This window comes from Erinaceus europaeus, chromosome 12, assembly GCF_950295315.1.
Source record: "Erinaceus europaeus chromosome 12, mEriEur2.1, whole genome shotgun sequence".
NCBI lineage: Eukaryota > Metazoa > Chordata > Mammalia > Eulipotyphla > Erinaceidae > Erinaceus > Erinaceus europaeus.
In genome coordinates this window covers 63,299,934-63,326,419 of record NC_080173.1, presented here as the reverse complement: position 1 = coordinate 63,326,419, position 26,486 = coordinate 63,299,934, and the positions used below count along the sequence as shown (strand labels likewise).

The window sequence follows — 26,486 nt, the reverse complement described above, 5'->3', positions numbered from 1 at the left end:
TGAACCTCTCTGCAAACTGCTCTCGCTATTGCCTCTTGCAAGCCACTCAGAATAGGCCACTCTGCTTCTCAGAAAAGGAAGTTGCCTCACCATGGTCCTGTGGTACTGGGCTTTCAGGACTAATCTTCCTGGGAATATCAGGTGGGTAGGAGATATCAGCCTCAGTAGGAGTATTCACAACAGGGAAGCTGGCAACCATTGTAAATCAAAGCTATTTTTTCCCTCCACACAAAGAGCTGCATATTGCCTGCACATTATTGAATTAATATCCCTGCTTTAAATTCATGGAGACCGGGGCTCAGGGAGGTGAGGTAACTTACCAGAGACACACAGCTTATAAGTGGTGGAGCTCTCAAGAGATGATAGAGCCAGTGGACAGAGTCACTTGAGTGTGGATGGGTTAAGGTTGATTCCACATTTCATGGGTGGGGACAGCGGTGTGTGTTATAGAGGTAGTAGGGGAGGGCATCATTATTTCTGATGGCAATGCTGCAACAGGAAGCAGTTGAAGTGAAATGACAGCCAGGCCTGCTTTGAATGAATTTGATTTGAGATAATGCTGTTGGCCACTTAGATTTGAATTCAGGTTGGAAGAGGAATTTGTGCAAGAAACTGAACTCTGCAAGATGGAGTTTGTGTTTAGCCAAACCAAATGTGGTTTAGCTAGAAGATATAGTCTCCTAAGTTGTAACAATGAGGTGAAAAGTGTGACATCCTTCACAGGCAGAAGCAGAAAAATAAGATCAGAAGAGAAAGCACAAGTAGAGCCTGAACTGGAGTTGGTGTATTACACCAAAGTAAAAGACTCTGGGATGGGTGGAGAGGAGAGAACAGGTCCTGAAAAAGGATGACAGAGGACCTAGTGGGGGTTGTATTGTTATGTGGAAAATTGAGAAATGTCATGCATGTACAAACTATTGTATTCACTGTTAAATATAAAACATGAATCCCCCAATAAAGGAAAATTAAAATATATATTTATATAAAAGTGTGAGATCCATCCTTGCATGTTTTCCTCCTCTTTGTCAATACTTGGCATGACCTGGGCAGGCAGGAGGGGAATCAAGCTCTCTTGTTCATACTTGTTCCCTGGACTGGGTGCAGAGTGAGTATCCAATAAGGACTTTTGGCAACATGAATGAGTGACCTTACGTACCATACCTAAACCAGTCACTTCTGTGGACCACACACTAAAAACTTCAGTTCAGGGGGCCAGACTGTGGCACACTTGGTTAAGTGCACAAGTTATCATACACAAGGAAGGACCCAGGTGCAGCCCCTGTTCCCCACCTGCAGGGGGAAAGCTTCACGAGTGGTAAAGCAGGGCTGCATGTGTCTCTCTGTCTCTTTCCTTCTCTATTTAGCTCCCACCTCTCTCAATTTCTGTCTCTATTCAATAGTAAATAAAAATATTGAAAAAACTTCAGTTCATTTCTCACATCTTCAAGATTTGTCTAGAATTCTGGCATTTTGAGAATTTGAACTTGGAGGAAACAACAACAAAAATGACCCACTTAGCAGTTTCTTTTCTTTTTTTAAAAAAGATTTTTATTTATTGATTGATGAGAAAGATAGGAGGAGAGAGAAATAACCAGACATGTACTGCCAGGAAAATGTGCTGCCAGGACTTGAACTCAGGACCTCACGCTTGAGAGTCAAGTGCTTTATCCACTGTGCCACTTCCCAGACCATAACTTAGCAGTTTCAAACTCTAAGTGGGGTTAGGCATTATTTCTTACATTATTCTTGTTTCCCTAGTGAAGTAGCCACCAGCCAGAGACCATCAGGAGAACTTGACCTGGGATCTAGACCAGGCTTGCCTGCCCCTGAACCTGACCTAGCCTGCCTTGTTCAGATCTCTTGACTTCTCTGTTCTGGGCCTCACTTTGTTCTTCAGGTTAAAGAAAGATTGAGTTCCGGTTCCGGAAGGGTGGTTCTTGATGATAGTCTCCATCTCTAAAAGGAAAACTTGGATAGATGAGCAGACAGACAAACTCTAGGTATCCAACTAAGGAAATAACAATATGCAAATGAGTGGATTGTGTCTTTTCCTCCGGGCTGGCTGAAGGGACTCTGATGTCACAATGCATGGGTTTTGCCCACTCCTGGTGCCTGTGTCTCTGACCCCCAACTCCCCCTGCCAACTTTTTAAAAAATTGATCTGGCTGTTCTCTTATTTCCCTCTGTATCCAAACAGGACGAGAGAGGATGGAACCACTCTATCAGGCTGGGTCCATTCTCATGAAGGTGAATACTTTACAAGGCAAGAAGATGGTGGAGAGTGGCCTCCAGTCTGGGGACTTTTCTCTCCCCCAGTCCTGGACCTCCTGCCTCCAGCAACCTGCTGACTTGGAAATCTTGCAGCAGAAGGTGGCTGGGATACAGCGGGAGCTGGAGGACTTCAAGAAGGAGGCACTGAAGGCTATTCGGTGCCTGGAAGACGCCTTCTGTGAGATGAACGGGATCTTGGCGCAGCAGGAGGAGCAAGCAGCCCGGGTAAAGCAGCGGCTGCGGGAGGAAGAGGATCGGGGCATTGTGAGAAACAAGGTCCTCACCTTCCTGCTGCCTCGTGAGAAGCAGCTCCGGGAGCAGTGCAAGCGACTGGAGTGCATGCTGCTAAGCAGGGACCCAGATGTACAGGCTCTGCCCCGAAAGCCCCAGACACACTGAGGCCCTCTATGGCAGAAATCAAGTTCCCAGCCTAGCAGCTAAGCAGAAGATTCTTTTTTTTTAAATGACTTTCATTCGACCTAAATAACACCTTGTTGAGAGGCAAAAGGATCCCTGTATATTCCTTTAGTCAAGTCCCATTTATATCCTCATGGAGGGTAGCACCCCAATACTAAGTTACTCAGATACCTGTAACTCTCTCTCTTTTTTTTTTTTATAAAGGTTTTATTTATTTATTAATGAGAAAAGGTAGGAGGAGAGAGAAAGAACCAGACATCACTCTGGCACATGTGCTGCCGGGGATTGAACTCAGGACCCCATGTCTGAAAGTCCAAAGCTTTGTCACTATGCCACCTCCCAGACCACTGTAACTCTCATTTCTGACTGGTCTATTTGTGATAATATTGCTCCAACATACAGCACAGTTTTATTTTATTTTTTTTTATGGTTTACAGTATAGGATCCCCCCCTTCCATCATCAAAAGTCTGTGTCCCCATCTCCACTTTTTTTTTCTTAATCTTAAGTTGTGTTGAACAAATTTACCTTTAATGACTCAAGGCTCTTATGATCTGTTACTTAATGCATTTCTCTGCTGAGATGGGCAGATCATTTGACAGTTCGACTGTGTTCTTTGACCCAGATTGGTCCACTTTTGCAGTTCTTGTCAGTTTATCTTCTGCATTCACTGTTGGTCAGTCCTATCTCAATTTCATTGCTGCTTTTGCCCACCTCTCCTCCACTCTATTTAGGCTAGAGACTGGCCAATCAGAGCTTCAGAGCTTATTAGGACTCTGATGGTCAAAGAAGAAGGTAGGAAAGTACTAAATCTGATCCTCATATTTGACCCACAGAACAAGAGTTGCTATGGTGCCAGGTCATTTATCAGGCACGTACACATGCCATCCATTTATGCTCCCCCCACCCCTGAAGTTTTCCATGCTGGAAAGTGATGGGACCCTGCCTCAAGTTCAGTCATCTGTGCTCATTCACTGTCCTTCTAGCCCTTTGGAACCACATCAGTTCATTGACCTGTCCTTCTGGAATGTTGAGATTGTCACATAGACCTTTTTGGAGTTCCATAGTTGTCATTACGTTATTTATTTATTTACAGATCCGGGGCTTTACACATGTACACTTTTTAATTGATTTTTTATTTTATTTTTAATTTTTTTCTTTATTGCAGATTAATGGTTTACAATCAACAGTACAATACAGTAGTTTTGGGGGAGTCGGGTGGTAGTGCAGCGAGTTAAGTGCACATGATGCAAAGCACAAGGACTGGCAAAAAGGATCCTGGTTTGAGCCCCCGGCTCTCCACCTGCAAGGGGGTTGTTTCACAAGTGGTGAAGCAGGTCTGCAGGTGTCCTTCTTTCTCTCCCCCTCTCTGTCTTCTCCTCCTCTCTCAATTTCTCTCTGTTCTATCCAATGACAACAATAGCAACAAAAACAATAATAATCACAACAATGATAAAACAAGGGCAAGAAAAGTGAAAAAAATGGCCTCCAGGAGCAGATGATTCATAGTGCAGGCACCTAGCCTCAGCAATAACCCTGGAGGGAAAAAATACAGTAGTTTGTACATGTGTAACATTTCTCAGTTTTTCACTTAACAATTCAACACCCACTAGGTCCTCTGTCATCATATTCCAGGACCTGAAACCTCCCTCAAACCCCAGAGTCTTTTACTTTGGTACAATATACCAAACCCAGTCCAAGTTCTGCTTTGTGTTTTTTTATTTTCAACTTTAAAAAAAAAAATTAGTGATTAATATTGATTGACAAGACTATAGCATAAGAGGGGGTACAATTCATACAATACCCACCACCAGGGTTCCATAACCCCTCCCCTCCATTGGAAGGTTCCCTAGTCTTTATCCCTCCGGGAGTGTGGACCAAAGATCTCTATGGGGTACAGAAGGTGGGAGGTCTGCCTTTTGTAATTGCTTCTCTGTTGGACAACACATGTACCATTTCAGTGCTCCTGGTTTGATTTTTTTAAATTCAGATATAGATATAGATACAGATGGAAAGCAAAAGAAAGTTCATTTCACAGTACCAGAGCTTCCCCCAGTGTCACAGCGCTTCCCATTTATTCAATGAATCTATTCCATCAACCTACATATCTCTTTTACTATGCACCCTTTCCCCCCCCCAAAAAAAAAAAAAGAAAATACTGCCATGCCACAGGGGTTCTCCCCTGACAGCAGATGAAGTTCTTGGAAGCTAGAGTCAGCTACTGAGCAGAGCTGGGCCTCTGTCTCCCTGGCTGGGGCTGTGCAGTCATACCCTCTGATGTCCTTGTTCAGTCTAGCATCCCTTTTTTTTCTTTCATAGTCTTTTGTCACACAAGATCTGAATCTTTGGAGGCTCTAAACTTACCTTCACAGCAAGATTCCGTGGCACATTAAAAAGTCATCTATCAACTCTCTGCCCTAAAGAGCTGCGTTCCTTCTCTAATTTTAGGCAGCTTCTATTTTGGAAGATTGAGTTAAAGTGGTAAAATTGATGGTAATACTCATAATGTTTCTACTATTATTATTAATTTATCAAGAATATGATATATTCAGGACTTGGCCCTTTGAAGGCAGGATCTGCTTTAACCTTTAAGATTCCAAAGGAACAAAAACTCAAGAGAGGTTAACCAACTTGCCCAAGTGGAAGGCCATACATCTGGAAAATAGTGATGAGATTTGAGTCTAGTAACGCCAAACATCAGAGGCTGTGCTCTTAAGAGCTTGAGAGTGTTTCTGGAAGCCCTATGAATATTTGCTAAATACCTCTTAAACAGAAAGAAAAAATGAATTTATTGAAGATGGTGAGGTGAGCCTGGGAGGCAAAACTGCTTTGTGGGAGGATTTCCCTAAGCCTGGAGCTTTTAGGGAACACTTGCTGAGGTGTGTCAGCAGTTCAGAGCAGAGCTTCATCTCTGAGATAACATATAAAAAGTCAACTACCCTCCAAAGAGTAGACTGGACTCAGAGAAAGAACAGAGTCACCTGAAGTATCAGCATGTGACAAGATTGCTCAGAGACAGTGGTGTTCATAGGAGTCACACAGACAGACACCCTGCCTGGTAGTTGGTGCCCACCACACCACTTCTGGAGTGCTTTGTGCTTATTTCTGGCTCAATGTGTCAGACCCAAGGGTATGTGGAGAAGGTGGGGATGAAGTCTCTGAGGAGGGGGCATCATGAAGGACAGGGGGACCTTGGAATCATGCATTTTGAGGGGAGATACCATTGTGATTTTCCAAACTCTGAAAGGTCTGGTAGTATCTGGGACTCAAGGGGGCTAATAAATGTCACCCCTCTTCCGTGCTTCTACTAGGAGCCAGTTGAGGGCTACAAAGGAGCTAGGAAAATGGAGAAAGCATTAGCTTCATAAAACTGCCTGAAAAGGTGGCTTAGGATCTGTGAGCCACGTGGGCTTGCTAAGAGCTCAGCCCACTCAGGCTCACTTGGGCTCTACACTTTGGTGTGGGCAGGATGGACAGCCGCGGCTGCTGCTATGAGCCAGATGGTGTGACCTATCTATGGAGGGACTGTCAAAGGCAGAGAGAGCAGTATGCTACCTGTCAGGAAGTCCACCTTGCACCCCACTCCCATTCTTTGCTGGGCAGAGGAGTCAATGGGGAAGGGGGAGGTTCAGAATTCCCAGGAATGTTGTGAGTGAAGGCCCTTCTGTAATGAAAGAGGAGTAGAAGATAAGGCGCCCATCCTCAGCATTTTGGTAAGTGGTGAGAATGAAGCCATATAATACCTCCACTAATATTCCTAATACAGGATGGATGTAAGCAGGAGGCAGAGTTCAGAGGCTAGTCCGGGGACCGGGTGGTGGCACACCTGGTTGAGTGTACATGTTACAGTGCTCAAGGACCCGGGTTCAGGCCCCCGGTCCCCACCTGCAGAGGGAGAGCTTTGCAAGTGGTGAAGCAGGGCTGCAGGTGTCTCTCTCTCTCCCTCTCCCTCTTTATCTCCCCTACCCTCTCAATTTCTGGCTGTCTCTATCCAATAAAAAAAGATAATAAAATAATAATAAAAAAGACTTACCTGTTAGAGGCCAGTTCATGGCACACCTGGTTAGGTGCACACATTACAGTGAGCAAGGACCCAGGTTCAAGTCCCTAGTGTCCATCTGTAGGGGGCAGCTTCACGAGTGGTGAAGCAGGGCTGCAGGAGTCTCTCTGTCTCTTTCCCTCTCTACCTCTCCTTTCCCTCTCAGTTTCTCTCTGTCTCTATTCAGTAATATATAAAATTTAAAAAGAAGGAGACAAGAGTTTATCCCTGTGTAAGAAACAAAAATAGAGGCCAGATGGTAGCACACTCATTTAAATCCACAGGTTACTATGCATAAGGACCTGGGTTCAAGCCTCTGGCTCCCACCTTCAGGGGGGAAGCTTCATGCGCAGGACTGTAGATGTCTTTCTCTCTATATATCTCTCCCTCCCCTCCTAGTTTCTGTCTCTGTTCTCAAGTAAAACAACAGCTAACAAGACTTCAAACACGAGGTACTGCTATGTGTCTTTGTAGCAGAGCAGAGACACAACATGCCTGGGATGTTCAAATCTTACACATTTCAGAGCAAAATCTGGCCTTTGCTCAGCTCCTGGGCAAGGATCTATGAGCTATTAGAACATGCTGCCTGATAAGACTATGTCTGCTTACTGGGGGTCTGGGTCACAGCAGATAGCTGTGCTATTAGTGTGATTTATGGCAAGGGCCCTGGGCCAAGTCACATCATCTGGACCTCCAGAGGGGTGGGAGTGAACTAAGGTCAGAGGAAGTACTCTGTGTTCAGTGATAAACCATCCTTGTTAGACTCACCGTAACCTTGTGGGCCAGGCACTGGTATCCCCATGACAAGTGAAGAAACTGAAGTGCAGAGAAGTTAAGTTACTTACCTTGCAGTGCCCAGCAAGACACAAGAGCTCCCTCTCTAACCATCACTTTAAAAGAAAGAACTGGGAATAAAGCTGCTGGAAAGTTAGGTGTGATAAGCAAGGTCTTGCTGCTGTACAGATGAGGAGGACAGGCAGGAGGAAGAGGCTAGAAGCGATTGATTTCTCAGGGCGCTCAGGCAAACATCTGGCCAGTGTGGGTTAGGTGTTGTGCTTAGAGACTGGGTAAGAGTCTCAGTTTCCTGTCATGGTTTTTGTTGTGGGGGAGACTGACCAGGGTCCAGGGGGAGCCCTGGGACTCTCAGTCTACTCCCAAAAGGGTCTGGTCCTAGTGTCTTTTTTTTTTTAAAGAAAGCAAAGAGACTTCTGTGATCAGGTAAGCAAATGCATTAGTTTTATTTCAAGGATATAAAGTTAAGCAGAAGTGATTTTTTAATGTTTCTTTTTAAAATTTTTAAAAATATTTATTTTCCTTTTTGTTGCCCTTGTTTTTTATTGTTGCTGTAGTTATTATTTTGTTGTTATTGATGTCATCATTATTGGATAGGACAGAGAGAAATGGAGAAAAGAAGGGAAGACAGAGAGGGGGAGAGAAAGACACCTGCAGACCTGCTTCACTGCTTGTGAAGCGACCCCCCTGAAGGTGGGGAGCGGGGGGCTCGAACCGGGATCCTTATAGGGGTCCTTGTGCTTTGCGCCACTTGCGCTTCACCCGCTGCGCTACCACCCAACCCCCAGAAGTCATATTTAAAGTGCAAGAGACCCTCATGTTTGAGACAGTCAAATGCTTTATCCACTGTGTCACCTCACAAATCACTACACTGGCTCCTTTAAAAGGAGTATCCTGGGGCTGGATGATAGTGCACTGGGTTGAGTGCACATAGTACAAAGTGCAAGGACTGGTGCAAGGATCTCAGTTTGAATCTCCAGCTCCCCACCTGCAGGGGGTCACATCACAGGTGATAAAGCTGGTCTGCAGGTATCTTTTTTCTCCCTCTGTATCTTCCCTTCCTCTCTTATTTTCTCTCTGTCCTATTTTTTTAAAAAAAGGCCTCCAGGAGTAGTGGATTTGTAGTTCTGGCAATAAGCCCCAGCAATAACCCTGGAGACAAAAAAAAATAGTCCCTACCCTCTGCCCCCTCTTAACAAGCTGTCTAAAATAGATAGTTGCCCCATTAACTCAGCAGTAACAGGGCTTTGGGTTGGTGCCTCTGTGATCCCCTTCACTCTCTCCCTCCTTCCCTCGTGGAGAGTGTCTCAGGAGTTCCAAAATCCTTTCATCAATCAATTTCCAAAGCAGGAGAGAAGTGGACAGGATTTTCCTTGCAAGTCTCCTTTGATCAGTGAGGAAGCCCTTTCCCAGAATCCTCCTAGTACATTTTCTTTGACATGTCTCTGGCCAGACCTAGGCCATCCTAAACCAATCATGAGTAAGATGAAAGCAGCAGCTTGAGTTTAGCATCTGGACAGGGTGCTTCACTAAGTACCTGAGAACTGACCAAGACTGAGTTTCTACCAGTGAGCCTGGCATGAGGGAGGCAAGCACAACTGCCATAGTCTCTTCTTACCTTTTCTGCTTAATACCAAGGTCTGGGCAGTGTGTGTGGTTGACATGGCTGAGGGAACCATGGATTCCTTTTTTTTTTTTTTCCTTTCTACCAACAAGGAGTCACTGGGAATTTGTGTCCATACAGTCCCACCACTCCCAGTGAACTTTTACCCCCTGCTCCCTTCCAGATAGAAGTTGAGACAGGAGACAGGAGAAACAAGATAGCACCACTTCACTGCTGGTGCTGTCCTCCACCTCCCCTCCCCCTTACATGGTGCTCTCATGTGGTTGCTAAGTGCTCAGACCTGGTACACTCTGCTGGATGTGCCCTGTCCCAGCCTCAGACAGCATCAATTTGGGCTTGTGGACTGGGGAGAGGGGCTGGTGGTGAGGCCCTTCAGTCTTGTGGGTGCAAATTCTTTGTTGTCACTTGCTTCATATCCACCCTCACCCACTCCATATCCTCTGAAGATGACCCAAATGAGGTGACGGAGACTTCACAGTCCTCAGTCCTGAAAGCTGGCAGTCACTCCCAATGAGGCAATCCACACTGTCTAGCCCCTATGTCTCAGCTGACTACTAGTTCTGGTTCACATGGGACTGTTCCTGCTTGAAATGTTGAACCTCAGTTCTGGGTAAACTGGGGTGGTGAGTCACTTATTGTGAGACATAAACCACCCCAGGGTGACCCAGGTGAGGCTGGGGGTGTGAGGAGTCCCCAAAACTCAGGACAGGAATCAAGGACGGTGGTGGTGAGCTCTATAAGGCAGGGACATCTTTGCTTTCATTTTACATAGGTGGTGCCTGATGTGCCTATTGTATGGTTGTGGGGGCTCACCCTTGAACTTATCTATCCTTCTCATTGAACCCTGGCTTGTCACCTCATGCTGGCAGGGAGGTTAGAGATCTAGGCCCTTTCTGAGTAACTTGTGAGGTCCTTGTGGACAGTGGTTTCCTGATCAGGCCATTCCCTCAAAGCTGAGCTGCTAGTCCTGGAAGACAGAGGATTTCCTGAGAAACTAAACAGTCTGGGTCTGTGTAAAGTATCAAGAAAAGACATTTTTTTGCCACTCTAGAAGGTGGAGTGCCTCAGTCCAACTCCCCACCCAGTTGTGAACAATAAAGATGAGCAGTCCAACTGCTCACTTCCTTTGAAATTCTAAAACAAGTAGAAGACAAAATAACAGATGGTTTTCTCTCTGCCAGTAGCCATAATTCTCAGAGGTTTTCTATAAGCTGCCATGCTCTGCTAGCTTCTCTTGAGTGCCTCCTACAGTCAGAGGGCTGCTGAAATATTAGGAAAGTCCATGGCAGTCAGGGGAACCAACCTCAGGACCCTCAGTTCTGTGTCTGTTGCAAGCTGGGATGCCTGGTTGGATAGAAAATGACTGAGCTGCAGGGAAGGTGGACACATAGGGTTTAGTATGGAAAGGCCATGCAGCCCTGCTGTCACAATTTCAGTCCCCCCACCCCATTTTTAAAAATTTATCTGGGGCCCAGGTCCAGGAAGAAGAGAACTCTGGGGAAGCAAAACTGGGCAGGATTGGTCAGGAAGCAAAGATTTGGGTCTGGGAACTGACTTTATGCTACATGCACAACTTTGCCTCCTGATCTGATTCAAAGCATCTAGTAATTCCCAGAGTCCGAAGAGCAGAAAATCCTGTGTGTCTATTCTGACATTCAGGTGCCAATCTAGGGTGACTTTCCTTGGAAAACAGTTCGGCAGCATCTCAACATGTTGAACAGAGAGTTATCATATGACCCCACAATCCCACCCCAAGATAATACACCTAACAGAGAAAATGTGTCCACACAAAACAGGTACATGAATACTTAGAACATTACTCATGTTAGCCCCAGAGTGGAAGCAACCCAGATGGTTATCGACTGGTGAGTGAATAAAGTATGGTATATTCATATGATGGGCTATTGTTAGCCACAAAAAGAGATAAAGTAATAACAGAAGTTACAATACTAAGCTAAGGGGCTGAAAACCATCACAAAAGGGCACACCTTGCCTGATACCATTTACAAGCAATGTCTGGAGTAGTACATCCATAGAGAAAGTAGATGAGTGAACTTGGAGGTTAGAAGGTTGGGAGGACTAGGGAACATGGATCTTTAAAATATGTTTATCTGATAGAGACAAAGAAATTGAGAGGGAAGGGGAAGTCAGAGAAGGAGAGAGATACCTGCAGCACTGCTTCACGACTTGCCTTTGCACGCAGGTACTGGGGACTTGAACCTGTGCTAGAACCTGGCTCCATGTGCATCATAACGTGCACTCAACCAGGTGTGCCACCACTCAACCCTCCTGGGGGCATGACTGTTAGTGGTTATGAAGGTTTTTAAAAATATTTATTTATTACCTTTTGTTGCCCTTGTTTTATTGTTGTAGTTACTATTATTATTATTGATGTCATTATTGTTGGATAGGACAGAGAGAAATGGAGAGAGGAGGGAAAGACAAAGAGGGGGAGAGAAAGATAGACACCTGCAGACCTCCTTCATCGATTGTGAAGCTACTCCTCTGTGGGTGGGGAGCCGGAGGCTCGAACCGGGATTCTTAAGCCGGTCCTTGCGCTTTGCGCCACCTGAGTTTAACCCGCTGCGCCACCGCCCGACTCCCAATGAAGTTTCTTTTTCAAGTGACAAAATATTTTGTAGTTATCATGCACTTTAAATAGATGAATAGTATGATGTTTGCATTATATCACAATACAGCTGTAAGTTTTTTCCCCTTCCCCTAAAGCTGTTTTATTAAATAATAAGTTTTATTAAATAAAAGTGTAAGTTCGGGGCTGGGCAGTAGCATAGTGGGTTAAATGCACATGGCACAAAGTGCAAGGACTGGCATAAGGATCGGTGTAAGGATCCCAGTTCAAGCCCCTGGCTACCCACCTGCAGGGGAGTCACTTCACAGGTGGTGAAGCAGGTCTGTAGGTGTCCCTCTTTCTCTCCCCCTCTCTGTTTTCTCCTCCTCTCTCCATTTCTCTCTGTCCTATCCACCAACAATGACATCAATAACAACAACAACAATGATAAACAACAAGGGCAACAAAAGGGGAAAAAATAGCCTCCAGGAGCTGTGGATTCGTAGTGCAGGCACTGAGCACCAGCAAACAAACAGAAAAAATAAGTGTAAGTTCATGTATTGAGCCAAAGCAAAGGACTCTGGGATGGGGGTTTTAGGTTCTGATACAAAATGGTGGAGGAGGACCTAGGTGGGATTAGAGTGTTTTGCAGAAAACTGAGAAATTTTACACATGTACCAACAACTGTATTTGCTGCCACCTATAAATTATTAATCCTTCTAATTAAAAATATGTAAGTTCAAACACACAATGGGGAAAAAATGACACTATGATTTGCACTCTGAATATACTTTATAACACTGAAACGTAAAAATCAAGGAAGAATTGTTTTCACTTTAGTGGCATGGGGCCCAGAATTTATTTGGGTTTTATATGTCAAAAGTGCCTGATTCAGAGACCAGCACATAACATGTGTGACATAGAAGATAACAGAATGGGGAGAGGAGATAGCATAGTGGTTATGCAAAAAGACTTTCATGCTTGAGGCTCCTAAATCCCAGGTTCAATCCTTAACAGCACCATAAAATAGAGCTGAGCAGTGCTCTGCTCTCTCTCTCTCTCTCTCTCCCTCTCCCTGTCTACTTCTCCCTCTCTGATTAAAACAAAAATAATAAAATATTTTTAAAAAGATAATAGAATCAAAACTACAGTAAGGCACAAAATGTTGTAATTAATGACCTTGGTTGAGCTTGCTATCTATAAAAAAGTCTTGGAGTTTATTGATATGAGTAAAACAGTTGACTTTACCCAATTGTGTGCTTGACTTATTAGCCACTCTCTGGGGATATAAGTGATGGAATTGCTAGAGAGAAGTCAGGCTCTAAACCTATCTCCCAGCTGGGAAGACATCTGTGATGTGTGAAGGGCAGAATCAGGACCATGTTGTTTAAGGTGCTCTTGACTAGGAGGTGGGTAAGAAGTCTAGCCTGGAGGAGGGGGAGCAGGCAGTGGTGTACCCAATAGAACACACATATTACTATGCATAAGGACCCAGGTTTAAACCCCTGATCCCCACCTGGAAGGGGGAAGCTTCATGAAGCAATGCTGCAGCTCTCTCTCTCTCCCTCTCCCTCTCCCTCTCCCTCTCCCTCTCCCTCTCCCTCTCCCTCTCCCTCTCCTCCTTCTCAAGTTCTCTGTGTACTATCAAAAGAAATAAAAAGATATGTCACTGGGAGCAGCTGATTTGGTGAATTCATCATGCAGGTACTGAGCCAAAATAGCAATAATTCCTGGTGGGAATTAAAAAGAAATGATATTAAAAGAAAGGAAGGAAGGAAGGAAGGAAGGAAGGAGGAAATAAATCTAAGAAAGAAAGGAATCTAGCTTCAGGCTGGGAGCTAGCTCACTCAGTAGAGTGATCACCTTTGATGCAAGGTCTTCTTTTACTTCTATCTTTGAAGTAAAAAAATGAAAGAAATTGACCACTTAAATTGGGCCTGGGTAGATAGCATAATGGTTATAGAAAGAAACTCTCATGCCTGAGCCTTCTAGGTCCCAAGTTCAATCCTCCCAACACCACCATAAGCTAGAGCTGAGCAGTGCTCTAGTTAAAAGGAGAGTGAGAGAGACAGACAGAGAGAGAGAGAGGAGAAGGAGGAGGAGGAGGAGAAGAAGAAGAAGAAGAGAAGAAGAAAAGAGGAGAGGATAGAAGAGAGAGAAGAAAGAAAGGGGGGCAGGTGTTGGCACACCTGTTTAAACGCTCATATTGAACCCAGGTTCAAGTCCCTGGCCCACCTGCAGGGGAAAAACTTCACGAGTGGTGAAGCAGGGCTGCAGGTGTCTCTCTGTCTCTCTCAATCCCTATCACCTCTTCCCTTCTCAATTTCTTTCTGTCTTTATCCAATAAAATAAATAAAAATATTTTTTAAAAAAAAGAAAGGGAGAGAGAAAAAGAAATTGATCAGTCAATGGTAATATTCCATGTGTTCAAGGTTCTGGATTCATTTCCTGGCAACACACACATACACCACCACCATCACCACCCCCGCCGGCTGTCCTTCTCTCCAGAAGTCTTCATCCGGTGAGATCACACATACACCACCACCATCACCACCCCCCGCCGGCTGTCCTTCTCTCCAGAAGTCTTCATCCGGTGAGATCACACATACACCACCACCATCACCACCCCCCGCCGGCTGTCCTTCTCTCCAGAAGTCTTCATCCGGTGAGATCACACATACACCACCACCATCACCACCCCCCGCCGGCTGTCCTTCTCTCCAGAAGTCTTCATCCGGTGAGATCACACATACACCACCACCATCACCACCCCCGCCGGCTGTCCTTCTCTCCAGAAGTCTTCATCCGGTGAGATCACACATACACCACCACCATCACCACCCCCGCCGGCTGTCCTTCTCTCCAGAAGTCTTCATCCGGTGAGATCACACATACACCACCACCATCACCACCCCCCGCCGGCTGTCCTTCTCTCCAGAAGTCTTCATCCGGTGAGATCACACATACACCACCACCATCACCACCCCCGCCGGCTGTCCTTCTCTCCAGAAGTCTTCATCCGGTGAGATCACACATACACCACCACCATCACCACCCCCGCCGGCTGTCCTTCTCTCCAGAAGTCTTCATCCGGTGAGATCACACATACACCACCACCATCACCACCCCCGCCGGCTGTCCTTCTCTCCAGAAGTCTTCATCCGGTGAGATCACACATACACCACCACCATCACCACCCCCGCCGGCTGTCCTTCTCTCCAGAAGTCTTCATCCGGTGAGATCTCTTGCTCAGCATATCTCTTTCTTCCTGAATTTCTTTCAACAGGAGGAGAGGGTGATGATTAGGCATTTAGACTCCACAGACAAACCAGGGCAGTTTAACACCAATTCTACTTAATTTCTGTGTGGTGTAGGGAGGTTACTTTACCTTGAATATCACTGTTCAACAGAATTTTCTGTGATGATGGAGACATCTTATGATTCTGCACAGCCAGTGTTGTTTTTAGACATTTATTTGTTTATTTACTTACTTTTAAAAGATTTTTTAAAAATATTTATTTATTCCCTTTTGTTGCCCTTGTGGTTTTATTGTTGTAGTTATTATTGTTGTTACTGATGTTCATTGTTAGATAGGACAGAGAGAAATGGAGAGATGAGGGAAAGATAGAGTGGGAAAGAAAGACAGACACCTGCAGACCTGCTTCACCACCTGTGAAGCGACTCCCCTGCAGGAGGGGAGCTGGGGGCTCGAACAGGGATCCTTACACCGATTCCTGTGCTTGGCGTCACCTGAGCTTAACCTGCTGCGCTACCACCCAACTCCTTAGATATTTATTCTTATGAGAAATCGAGATGAGAGCACCACTTAGATCTGGTATATGGCAGTGTTGGGAATTGAACCTGACATCTCAGGCATGCAAATCCTGTGCTCTAATTCTAAACACCTCCCTGACTCAGATGCTGTCGATATTGTCACTAACCACATGGGGGGCTACTGAACACTTGAAATGTGGCTAGTGGGATCTAGAAACTGAATTTTAAAAGTTGATTTAATTTTAATTAGCCCCCTGTGAACAGTGGCTCCAGCCTCGGAGCCTAAGTCTCCCCATCTCTCAATAGGGTAATGACACTACCTACCTCTTGGGATCTTTGTGATTTTGGTGAGTTAACAGAGGAAATGTATGTCTGCGAGATAATTGAGATTTTCATTACAATCGAGTCCCCAAAGTCACAAAAAGGCTGTGTTGCCTGCCTCAGGGACTCTTGTTTGTGGGACTCCAAACAGATGTTGCCAGAAACTCTAAAGGGAGGCTACAGAAATAAATTATGTAGGTTTAGCCCAGAGTACAAGGGGACAGAGGCCAGTGCTTCTGAGTATAAAAAGTGCCAGAAGCCAGATCCAGGGGCTGTGGCCACTTGGGAAACATGCATTTCCCCTCCCCTCTGCTGAGCTGAGGTGACTGTGTGGGGACATGGGGCTCCATAACTCAGGCTACGGCAGGCTGAATCTCTCTACACTGCAGTCAGTGCATTAGTGAGCACATATGGGGTCTCCTTTAGGAGACAGCATGCTGTCAGTCAGAAAAGCAGTCAAGTGAGGCTGAGGTTATAAATCGAGATCCAAATGGAAATGCCACCTTCCTGGGTCACAGTCAGGACTCAAGGGAAGAGAGGACGAAGTATGAAGACCAGACCTTAGTAGTGAGAACCCCAGAAGCAGCATGCTGGTAGCAAACAGCAGGGCTTTCTTCATTTCACCTTCACGAACACTCAGGACTTGAGGCAGCAGTGGGCAGTTCAACCAGCGGAGTAGACATTTTGACTTTCAGATGTCCATTTTTGTAACACGTGCATTCAGCCAGGTGTACCACTGCCTGGCCTGTCAGATGTCTGTTTTTGTAATAAGGTTCTTGGGGATGATTCTGGAGGGGGGAGGGGGAGGGGAAGGGAGAGGGAGAGAGAGGATGAGAGAGAGAGAATTGTCCCTGAGTTCAGAGAGGAGGAAAGAAGCTGGTTCCAGTGTCCTTGGCTTGCTTGTCCCCATCTGGGATGATTATTACTTCAGGAGGGGCATGGCCCCATTTCTGGGTTTGACAGTTCTGGTGGAGTTGAACCTATCTCTGCTAAATAAATTAGATCTCTCCAGGGCAGATCAATATTTAATGTGGGGTTTAAAAAGACCGACTCAGGAAATGAGTTTAAAAGTGGAGAATTTGCCTTAGGTAGCAATTTCTGAAATACAGTAGTATCAGGGGACAGATTATTCAAACCCAAGCCATGGATAATAAAACAAAAAACAACAGTTGAATGAGTCAAGTTTTGCTTCCTGTGCATCTGGTGATTCTGGATCCCCCAGTTTTCTGTGTCCTGCTCACAGAGGTTTTTTGTCAAGTTGGAGACCATCTGCCTTGAGAGTATTTACTCCAGGGATGAGGAATTCCTCATATAGATGTCTCTACCCTCACCTGTGGCAGACATCACTAATCAACCCCAGCTCTAACTCCTCTGGAGTTAGACACACACACACACACACACACACACACACACACACACACACACACACATTTTCCCCCCCTCAACACTACAGATGGTATAGATAAGTAGTATCTGTGGGTCAGAATATACTGGTTCATAATTTATTTCTCATCCCCATCTAGTCCAAATTTATCATTTAACAGAGGAGAAGTCCAAGGTTAGCAAATTAGTCAGTGGTAATCTAGCACCAGGGCCCAGACCTTATTGCTTCTAAAGTGGAATTAAATATATATATATCTTGGATAAAGACAGAGAGAAATTGAGAGGGGAGGGGGAGGCTAAGAGGGAGAGAGACAAAGAGACATCTGCAGTCCTGTTACACCACTTGTGAAACTTTCCCCTTGCAGGTGGAGACAGGGGGCTTGAACCCAGATCCTTATTCACTGTGATGAATGTGCTCAACCAGGTGCTCCACCACCTGGCCCCCAGCAGAATTTTCTTTTCTTTTCTTTTCTTTTCTTTTCTTTTCTTTTCTTTTCTTTTCTTTTCTTTTCTTTTTTCTTTTCTTTTTTCTTTCCTTTCCTCTTTCTTTCTTTCTTTCTCTCTCTCTCTCCCTTCCTTCCTTTCTTTCTGTCTTTTTTTTTTTTTTTTTTTTTTAATTTTCACTTCCTTTCCCCCTTCTCCTTTTTGCTTCTCCCATGAATGTATCAGAGTTTGGGATTCTACCAAGGATCCTTTTACTGCTCTCTCTGTGAGCAGCACAACATGGGGCTTTCTTGAGTGGCACTCAGTGCTCTGCTCTAGAGGTAAAGTCATGGAATTTTCAGGGCTAGAAAGCAACTTAGAGATCACCTAGTTCTACTTGTTCTGGCCTAGGGAAATGAAAACCACATTAGAGGGGCTGGGTGGTGGTGCACCTGTTGAATGCACATATTATAGTGCACAAGGACCTAAGTTCAAGCCCCTGGTCCCCATCTGCAGGAGGAAAGATTTTCAAGCAGTGAAGCAGGGCTGCGGGAGTCTCTCTGTCTTTCTTCCTATCTCCCCCTTCCCTCTCGATTTCTGACTATCTCTATAAAAATAAATAAAAATAACTACAACAACAACAATAACAACAACAAAAACCCACATTGGTCAAGATTTGCCTGAAGACACTCAGCTCCCTATTCTTTTCTCTACACTCTACCATCTATTCTGATCCTGGAACTCTTTGTTGTAAGACCTTGGGGAAAAAATTATTGATCATTTTCCTATTAGAATCTTAAGAACTAATTGTTTCCAGAAGCATGTGTTTTAAGAGATGTAAAGCAAAAACAGGATTGTATCCCCCAAACAAATAGTAACCAGGAGCCTAGATTTGTGCTGGACCATAGAGAGGTGTCAGTTTTGTGTGACAGTCTTTCAAACATGTTTAAAAAATATTTATTTATTCCCTTTTATTGCCCTTGTTGTTTTATTGTTGTAGTTATTATTGTTGTCATGGTTGTTGAATAGGACAGAGAGAAATGGGGAGAGGAGGGGAAGACAGAGAGGGGGAGAGAAAGATAGACACCTGCAGACCTGCTTCACCGCCTGTGAAGCAACTCCCCTGCAGGTGGGGAGCCAGGACTCGAACCAGGATCCTTTCACCGGTCCTTGCACTTTGCGCCACATGCACTTAACCCGCTGCGCTACCGCCTGACTCCCTCAAACATTTTTTTAATTGTATTTTTTTGCTATACAAATGCTAACAGAAAATACTAAGTTGTCAAGATAACAAAGAAATGCTCTCTCCTGAGGGAAGGGACAGGTAGGTGGCTCTTCAGTCCTAGGTTTAACACCATATTTGCAGCCTCTGCTTCCTCATCTGTAGAATGGCAACAGTAAGGGTACCTGCCTGTCTTCCACCTTCAGAGGCAGATTATAAAGGTCAAGTGGAAAAGCATCTTTGAAGGTGTTTTGAAAAGTAAAGGATTATAGTGACAGGCAGAGGGATGGAGCTGGCAGACTGAAGCGAGTTTCCTAGGAGTGGGGTGGAAGAGAGGGTGGAGGGGGCTGAGATGCTGCCTTGGCATCAGAATGTTGGCAAGAATTTCCATGCCCTCATTACACTAGGTGCTCCTGTCAGATTTAAACCAGCCTATGCTTTACTGCTCCACACGCTGTGATATTTTAGGACTGGCAGCCCGAAAGAATGCCACTTTTGCAAAAGATCTCTTTCCTGAATTTGCCACTGGGTATTATTTTTATGCCACTGTTTTGTGATCCAACTTCAAAATATATATCATCTTTATATTGCCTCTGCTAAGCATATATTTTTATTTTATTGCTTCCCATAGGGGTGACATTTGGCTATTGAATGTCTGGAGAATTGGGCCTGGTTGTTGGTTGTTTTTTGGCCTTTTTTTTTTTTTTTATTCTTCCTTTCATAAATGCTTTCTGTGATATATTAATCTTTGCAAAAGGAATGAGACAGGGACACATAAGCATTCGCACTCACACACACACACTAATCACATTGCCATTTTATCTCACTTTGCGGGTGTGTGGCTACATTTATAAGAGCCGACAGATCTGAAATAGGTGGTCTGAACTGATTCAGGTGGGGAGCTGTGAAGCCAGCAGCCTCCAGGGGAATCACGGGGAAGGGAGGGAGGGTGGGAGGGAGAAGAGCCTTTTGTCTTCTCTTTGTGAAGGACACACCAGGCAAGAAATGAGGATGGAACTATTGTGAGTCTGGGCTGGATAGGACCTTGGGGATATATTTATATGTCTATAAATATATAGACATATGTTTTATAGATATTTTATATTTTGTGTCCATATATCTATCTATTCAGTACCTTGTGTAACTGCCAATCCTGGACTCAATAAATGGTTATTGAATTAAGGAACAACAGAGTAACTACATAAACCATTTATTGAGGTTGTACTTTGTACAAGATACTTACACGTACTTTTTCTAAGCTTCCTCAAAAATTTAGTCTTAGTATTATCACATTATCTAGAAATCCCAATCCCACTTTTTTTTTGTATCCCCAAAGAAACTGAAAGCAAGATTTCAAACAAGTTGTTCATGAATTTCCCCGCAGAATTATTCACAGTAAACAAAAAGATGAAATATCTTATGTCTATCAATGGATGGGTAGATGGATGAATGGAATGGTGGGTGGGTGGATAAACAAATTGTGGTCTAGGGTCAGATGTGGCATACTCCATGGAGTGCACATAACACCATACACAAGGACCTGGGTTCAAGCCCCTAGTTTCCACCTGCAGTGGGGAAGCTTCACAAGCAGTGAATCAGTGCTACAGGTCTCATTGTCTCTTTCTCTTTCTCCCTCTATCCCTCTCTCCCTTCCTCTCTCCCTTCTCTTTCCATTTATCTCTGTCTCTATACAAAATGAAAGAAAAAAGTGACTGGATTCTTCCTATAGTCACTAGGCTCCATCAATAACCCTGGTGGCAATAAAAATAAATTAATATAAAAAAACACAGATTGTAGTCTATACATGTAGTGGAATACTATTCAGCCACCATAAGGAATGACATATTGATATATCCTACAACAAGAATAAGCCTCTAAAATATTGTTAGTCAAAGAAGCAAGACACCAAAGGTCACAGCTCCCATTTATATGAAGCGTTCACAGATCATCAGTCCTCCCTCTCTACACACCCCCTACCCAACCCCTGGGGTTGCTTCTTGCTGAACAGAGGGCAAGATGACATACTAATCGAGTATTAGAGGAGATAGGCAGAGAAGGGAGTAGATCACAGACTGGGGATAAAAGTGTGTGTGTGTGTGTGTGTGTGTGTGTGTGTGTGTGTGTGTGTGTGTGTGTATGTAGTTCCTTTAGGGTAAGAAGAAAGCACATAGGAAATTGATGGGATTTTTAGTGCCATAAGAGGGTCCATGGATATGTGTTGGTATGTTCCCTTCCCCCCCGCCCCCCCACCTCTGAGAAGAATTGGTTTGCCCCTTGCTAGTTTTGCGCTTGGCTTTCTCCCCGCCCCCTATGCGAAGGACGAGCAGAGTCCCAGCAGCAGTGGCAGAGAGAGGAAGATGGAGAAAAGCACATGGTGTGGTGATTTGCCCGTTAGTGAATAAAGATTAAATTGCGTTCTCAGCCCAGCCATGTGTCTCTGGGTGTCTCTGGTCGTCTCTGTTACCTGCCTGTGAAGCCAGCCCGGATAAAACAACATATATGAGTCTGCTCTAACAAATAGGGGTGGCATGAAGCTGCACTTGTGACAGTACTCGAAGATGGAGTCCAAACTCTAAAAGGGTTACAACACAATGGTGCTGAACCTCTTGCGAATTGGAGAAGACAAAGAGGGAATTTCATTGCCATTGCCAGTTCATGTCCTAATCACAGTCTTAGCCACATGAAGAGAGACTTTCTGAAGGGAACTGTCCTCCACTTCCTTCTTGTAGATAGCAGCCCCTACCTCTCCTCTCTGGAGCCAGTCCCCTGACACTCCCACCCCTACACCCCACCCTAGTCCCAGGACTCTTGGGGACTGAGTTTACTGTGAAAGGTTTCAACTGAAGCCTTGATGGGGACATCTGAGCCCAAGTTCTCTCTTCCTGTGATGGCTGCTGTCTTTTTTTTGGGAGGGGGGGGAAGGGAGATAATTTTCCAGTCTCGGCCTCTAAGTCTCATCAGTATTGTTGAAAGTATGTATAGAGGGGGCTGGGCAGTAGCACAGTGGGTTAAGCACACATAGTATGAAATGCAAGGACCTGCTTAAGGATCCCAGTTTGAGCTTCCAGCTCCCCACCTGCAGGGGAGTTGATTCACAAGCTATGAAGCAGGTCTGCAGGTGTCTATCTTTCTCTCCCCCTCTGTCTTCCTCTCATCTCTCGATTTCTCTCTGTGCTAGTCAACAACAAGAACAGCAATAACAAGAAAATGGAAAAAATGGCCTCCAGAAGCAGTGGATTCATAGTGCAGGCACCAAGCCCCAACGATAATCCTGGAGGCAAAAGAAAAAAAAGAAAGAAAGAAAGAGAGAGAGAAAATACAGAATCCAGAAGCAAACAGAAAGGTTTCTCCCTCCTCATGATGCACAGCCATGTGTCACTGGCCATGCCACTCAGCAGGCCACACATAGGAACCATTCCCAAAGACTATATATATTCCAGGCCACACAACCCATGCAGCACACATATACACAGCATGTACCATATCACCAGCATGGCACACACATCATGCCCCCCACACAAACCACACTGATACTTCAACACATTACACTCAAGTTATCCCACTCGTGTCAGATCTAGACCACAAACCCATCATAGCCCCAATTCATGCTCCACACCACTTTTGTCATCCCTCCACTCCATACAGCACCACCTGCTGAATCCCACCTCTCCTCTCCCTTACCTCTGCTCTCTTTTTCATTCTAACCAGGGCAGAAATTGAAAGACAACTTCATGGGTCTCTGCCTTGGCCTTACCCCCCTCCCAGCCTCACTTTCCACCATTCCTGCCCCCCGCTTTGCCCCATTTTTTAGCGGCCCTGTCTTCACTTCCATTCTAAGTTACTACTTCTGAATATCCTTCCTTTTTTCCTCTTCTCTCTCAGATAAGTGAAACAATGCCTGACTTCCTCTTGTGTTTTCCAGATATGCCTCCTTTTCAGTGATGGATAAAAACAAGATTCCTGATGATAGTCTGGTTCCTGGTGGAATTTGGGTATAGAGCCCTCTAATTTACATTCCCTGCTATTTACCCCTCTGGGAGTATGGACCAAAATTCTTGGGGTATAGAAGGTGGGAGTTCTGGTTTCCATAGTTGCTTCTTTGCTGGACATGGATGTTGGCAGGTTGATCCATACTCCCAGCCTGTTACTATCTTTCACTAGTGGGGTAGGGCTCTGGAGAGGTGAGGTCCCAGGACACATTGGTGAGGTCATCTGCCCATGGAAGTCAGGATGGAATCATAGCAGCATCTGTAACTTGGTGGCTGAAAGACAGTAAGATATAAAATAGTCTAAAATGTTTAATAAACAGCAACCAAATCGTAGAAAGCAGGTGAAAATAGGGATCTTAGGGTGGAGAGAAGCTAGGAAGTCTACCTTAGGTATGTTCCTACGCGCCCAAGACTTTAGTAATTTTTGCTTGAGCTTGATAGCTAATATGGATGTGGACTAGAAATATTATCTGGGAAGATGGTGTCAGAATTGAGAATAGACCTAGAAAGCTGGATTAGGACAGAGAGTAGGTCCCAAACTTGAAGAGAAAATATAAATATAATTAGCTGTTTGCCATGTCCATCCAACCTAGGGCCCATGTTTATTCATATCTAGCACAGGACCCTGTATAACCTCTGAGTCCTTGTTAGTCTGAGCTCACAGTCTGTGGTTATAGCTGGAAACATTCTAGATTATTCTCATTTCAGGGCCCATCTTCCCTGAGTGGCAGAGTAGGATGACCCAGCCTCCCTCAGAGAGTAGAGCAGTCCCTGCCATTGCTAGTTTATAGTGAAGCTAATGTCCTGGAGAGGTATGGCCCCCTCTCTGAACCCACATGGACACTCAGTTAAATGTGTGCAGAGGCACACCAGCAGCATATAGTTTTCCCAAGGGGGTTTCCTCTCTCTACCTTGTCTCCACACACTCTGTAGTAAGAGTGGTGCTCAGCCCCGGGGATGTTTCTACTGGGCCCTGGCTGTGGGGATTATGTGTGTTTGGTTCATTGGGCACTGTGGGTTCTCTTGCTTTTTTATCCAGGACAAAGAGGCAACCCCGGTTCTGCTCTGGCCTTGCAACCTGTGTCCTACAAGATTGTGTGGAAAGCAACGTGGCATCTCAGTGAGTCTGTCCTTCCAGCCATGTGCTGCATGCCCCTTGGTATGCTGTGTGTGTGCCAGGCTGCTCCTCCAGTGCTTGTGAGTCTGGAGTTCTATGCCCTGACAGACAGCTGAGAGAACAGACCAGGAGGGCTCTCCTTGCTGAAGGCCAGAGTCGGTCTGGCTGTTGATCTGGCTTGGGGATGGTGTCCTTTATCTCACTCTTCTGGTGGCCAGGGACAGTGACTGATAGATACTTCCCACTCCCTCTTGTCACCACCTCTTGGGAGGATCAAGAAGCAGATCAGTTTGTAAATTACTAGTAAAAATAAAATAAAACAAACAAGCAATAAAGAGACAGAGAGAGAGAGAGAGAGAGAGAAGAAAGAGGGAAAGGGAGAAATAAAGAAGCAGGTTAGTGCCACTATCTCTGAGTGCCCTTGGACAGTCCTGTATCCTCTGTCAAAGGAGGGAGCAGGACGTTTGCTCATGAGCCAGCTGGCCCTGCAGACACTGGGAGATGCACAGCACTCCCCTCAGGAAGCCTTTGTGGTGACTTGGGTGGCAGAGGCATGGAGAGGACATGCTCCATTCCCACCCATCTGCAGCCTTGAAGGGGAGCACAGCATTCCTCTCTCTCTCTTCCTCTTTCCCTCCCTCTTTTCCTTCCTCCCCCGTTTTTTTAATTTGATATGACACAGAGAAATTTAAAGGGGAGAGGGAGATAGAGAAAGAGACAGATAAGACACCTGCAGACTTGATTCACCGCTCATGAAGCATATGGAGAGTGGGGGCTTGAACCCCAGTACTTGCACATGGCAACAAGTACACTTAACCAGGTGTACCACCACCTCCCCCCCTGCCTCTACACACAAACACACACACACACACACACACACACACAGAGTTTCTTAGGATTTGCTTTATTGCTGTTGGCATGGGAAGTTTCTGCTCAGAGACAGACAGAAAGCTGCTCCCTTACGTGGCCTCTAGCAGGGAAGGAGAGTAGACACAGCCAGCTGGATGAACCTTGCTAGGTAGCTGCCCTTATCAGCTCAAACTGCTGCCTTAAGACCATGGGCTCCGGACATCCTGCTTTCCCACAATCCTGCCCGTTGCCTTGGTCTGAGGAGCTCCTGCTCCTCAGAGCACTCTTGTTTTGAAGATGAAGAACCCTTAGTTCCTTTGGTCCAGCCCAGCTGAGGACGGCCAAGATAGGAGGCAATTTCCCTCCTGCCTCAAACAGATGCAGTCAAACCACCAGTCAGTTCCTCTCTCTGTGTGTTTTAATCAATTCCCATGAAAAATGGGTCTATGAAGGAGGGCAGCATGCCCCAGGGCATCCTGCACTTCAATCAGGACAGCAGAAGGAGCTGGTTTCATTAAACTATAATGCACCATTTGAGCATATTTCCTGGTAACTGGATCCTATTGAAGGGGGGCTGCCAGACCTCCCGTCCTGTTAGAGGAGGCAGTGTAACCCTTCACCCCAAGTGCAGATGGAGTTGTTCCACAGCTTCCTCATGGGACCAGGAATGGGCTGTCAGCTCAGCTTACCAGAAGGTCTTTGTGAGAGGGAGGTTAGAAAGAGCGGTCAGCTGGGCTTTGGAAGCAGGCAAGCCTTTAGCTCCTGCAGTTGTTTGGCCTGATTTCTCTGGCCCCAGTGCCCTTTTCTGCCATACTTTCCCTCCTATTGGTGAGGAGTAAAGTCAGATGAAGAGTGTGAGACCTGAATCAGTGCCTGGTACACAAAGGATATGATTGAGGGACCTGAGTATAGTGGAGCCCATGTGTCTCAGGAGTTTCTGCATCCACAGAGAGTAGAAGAGAGTCCTCTGTCCTCACTGCCTACAGAAAGCTGAGCAGACAGCAGCTCAATAACTCCTCTTAGATCCCTCACTGAACTGTAATCGCTGATATAACTGCTCGCCCCTACCCCCCAAACTGGAAAGATATACCTGTAGATACAGAGAACTCCAGCTTATCTGAGCAGTTACCACAAGCAGAAACCACTGCTGGGACTGGGACTGGGCAAGAGACCTGGAACTGACTGGTGGACTGTGGGGCTTTCGTGTGGCCAGGCCAGAGAGCTGTTCAGCTGAACGCCTTGGTCACTGGGCTCCCTATACTTTCCTGGTTTTATCTCCAGGAGCCCTACCAAGATCTCACAGTAGAGATGGCCGTTCTAAAGTATTGGGTTGTCGGAAAAGTCATGACACATTTTTGAACAGGAAAAAAAAATGTCATGAAAAATCCAATACTTAGGAGAAAAAAATTTTTTTTCTAAATTTTTCACATTGTTTTTATTTATTTATTTATTGCATAGAGACAGAGAGAAGTTGAGAAGGGAGGAGGAGATAGAGAGAGAAAGAGACAGAAAAACACCTGTAGCCCTGCTTCACCACTCCTGAAGCTTCGCCCCTGCAGGTGGGACCAGGGGCTTGAACCTCTAATGTGAGTGCTTAACCAGGTGCACCAACATCTGCCTTCCTCCCCCCATGTCATTGTTTTGAAGATAGAGACAGAAAGGCAGAAAGAGAGACTATGAAGGAGACACAGGGAGGCT

The 26,486-nt window shown here is 45.4% G+C and overlaps 1 protein-coding gene across 1 annotated transcript; it reads left to right on the top strand.

Moving 5' to 3' along the window:
- The first annotated feature begins 2,123 nt into the window (after window positions 1-2,123).
- CCDC182 (coiled-coil domain containing 182) lies at window positions 2,124-2,865 on the top strand. The gene has a single exon (XM_007537324.2). The coding sequence runs from the start codon at window positions 2,209-2,211 to the stop codon at window positions 2,668-2,670; it is 462 nt and encodes a 153-aa protein (XP_007537386.1). The 5' UTR covers window positions 2,124-2,208; the 3' UTR covers window positions 2,671-2,865.
- Window positions 2,866-26,486: the final 23,621 nt, after the last annotated feature.

What these genes read in the sequence shown, in the direction of transcription:
- CCDC182 (XM_007537324.2), top strand. Translation starts at nt 2,209, where the DNA reads ATGGAACCACTCTATCAGGCTGGGTCCATTCTCATGAAGGTGAATACT.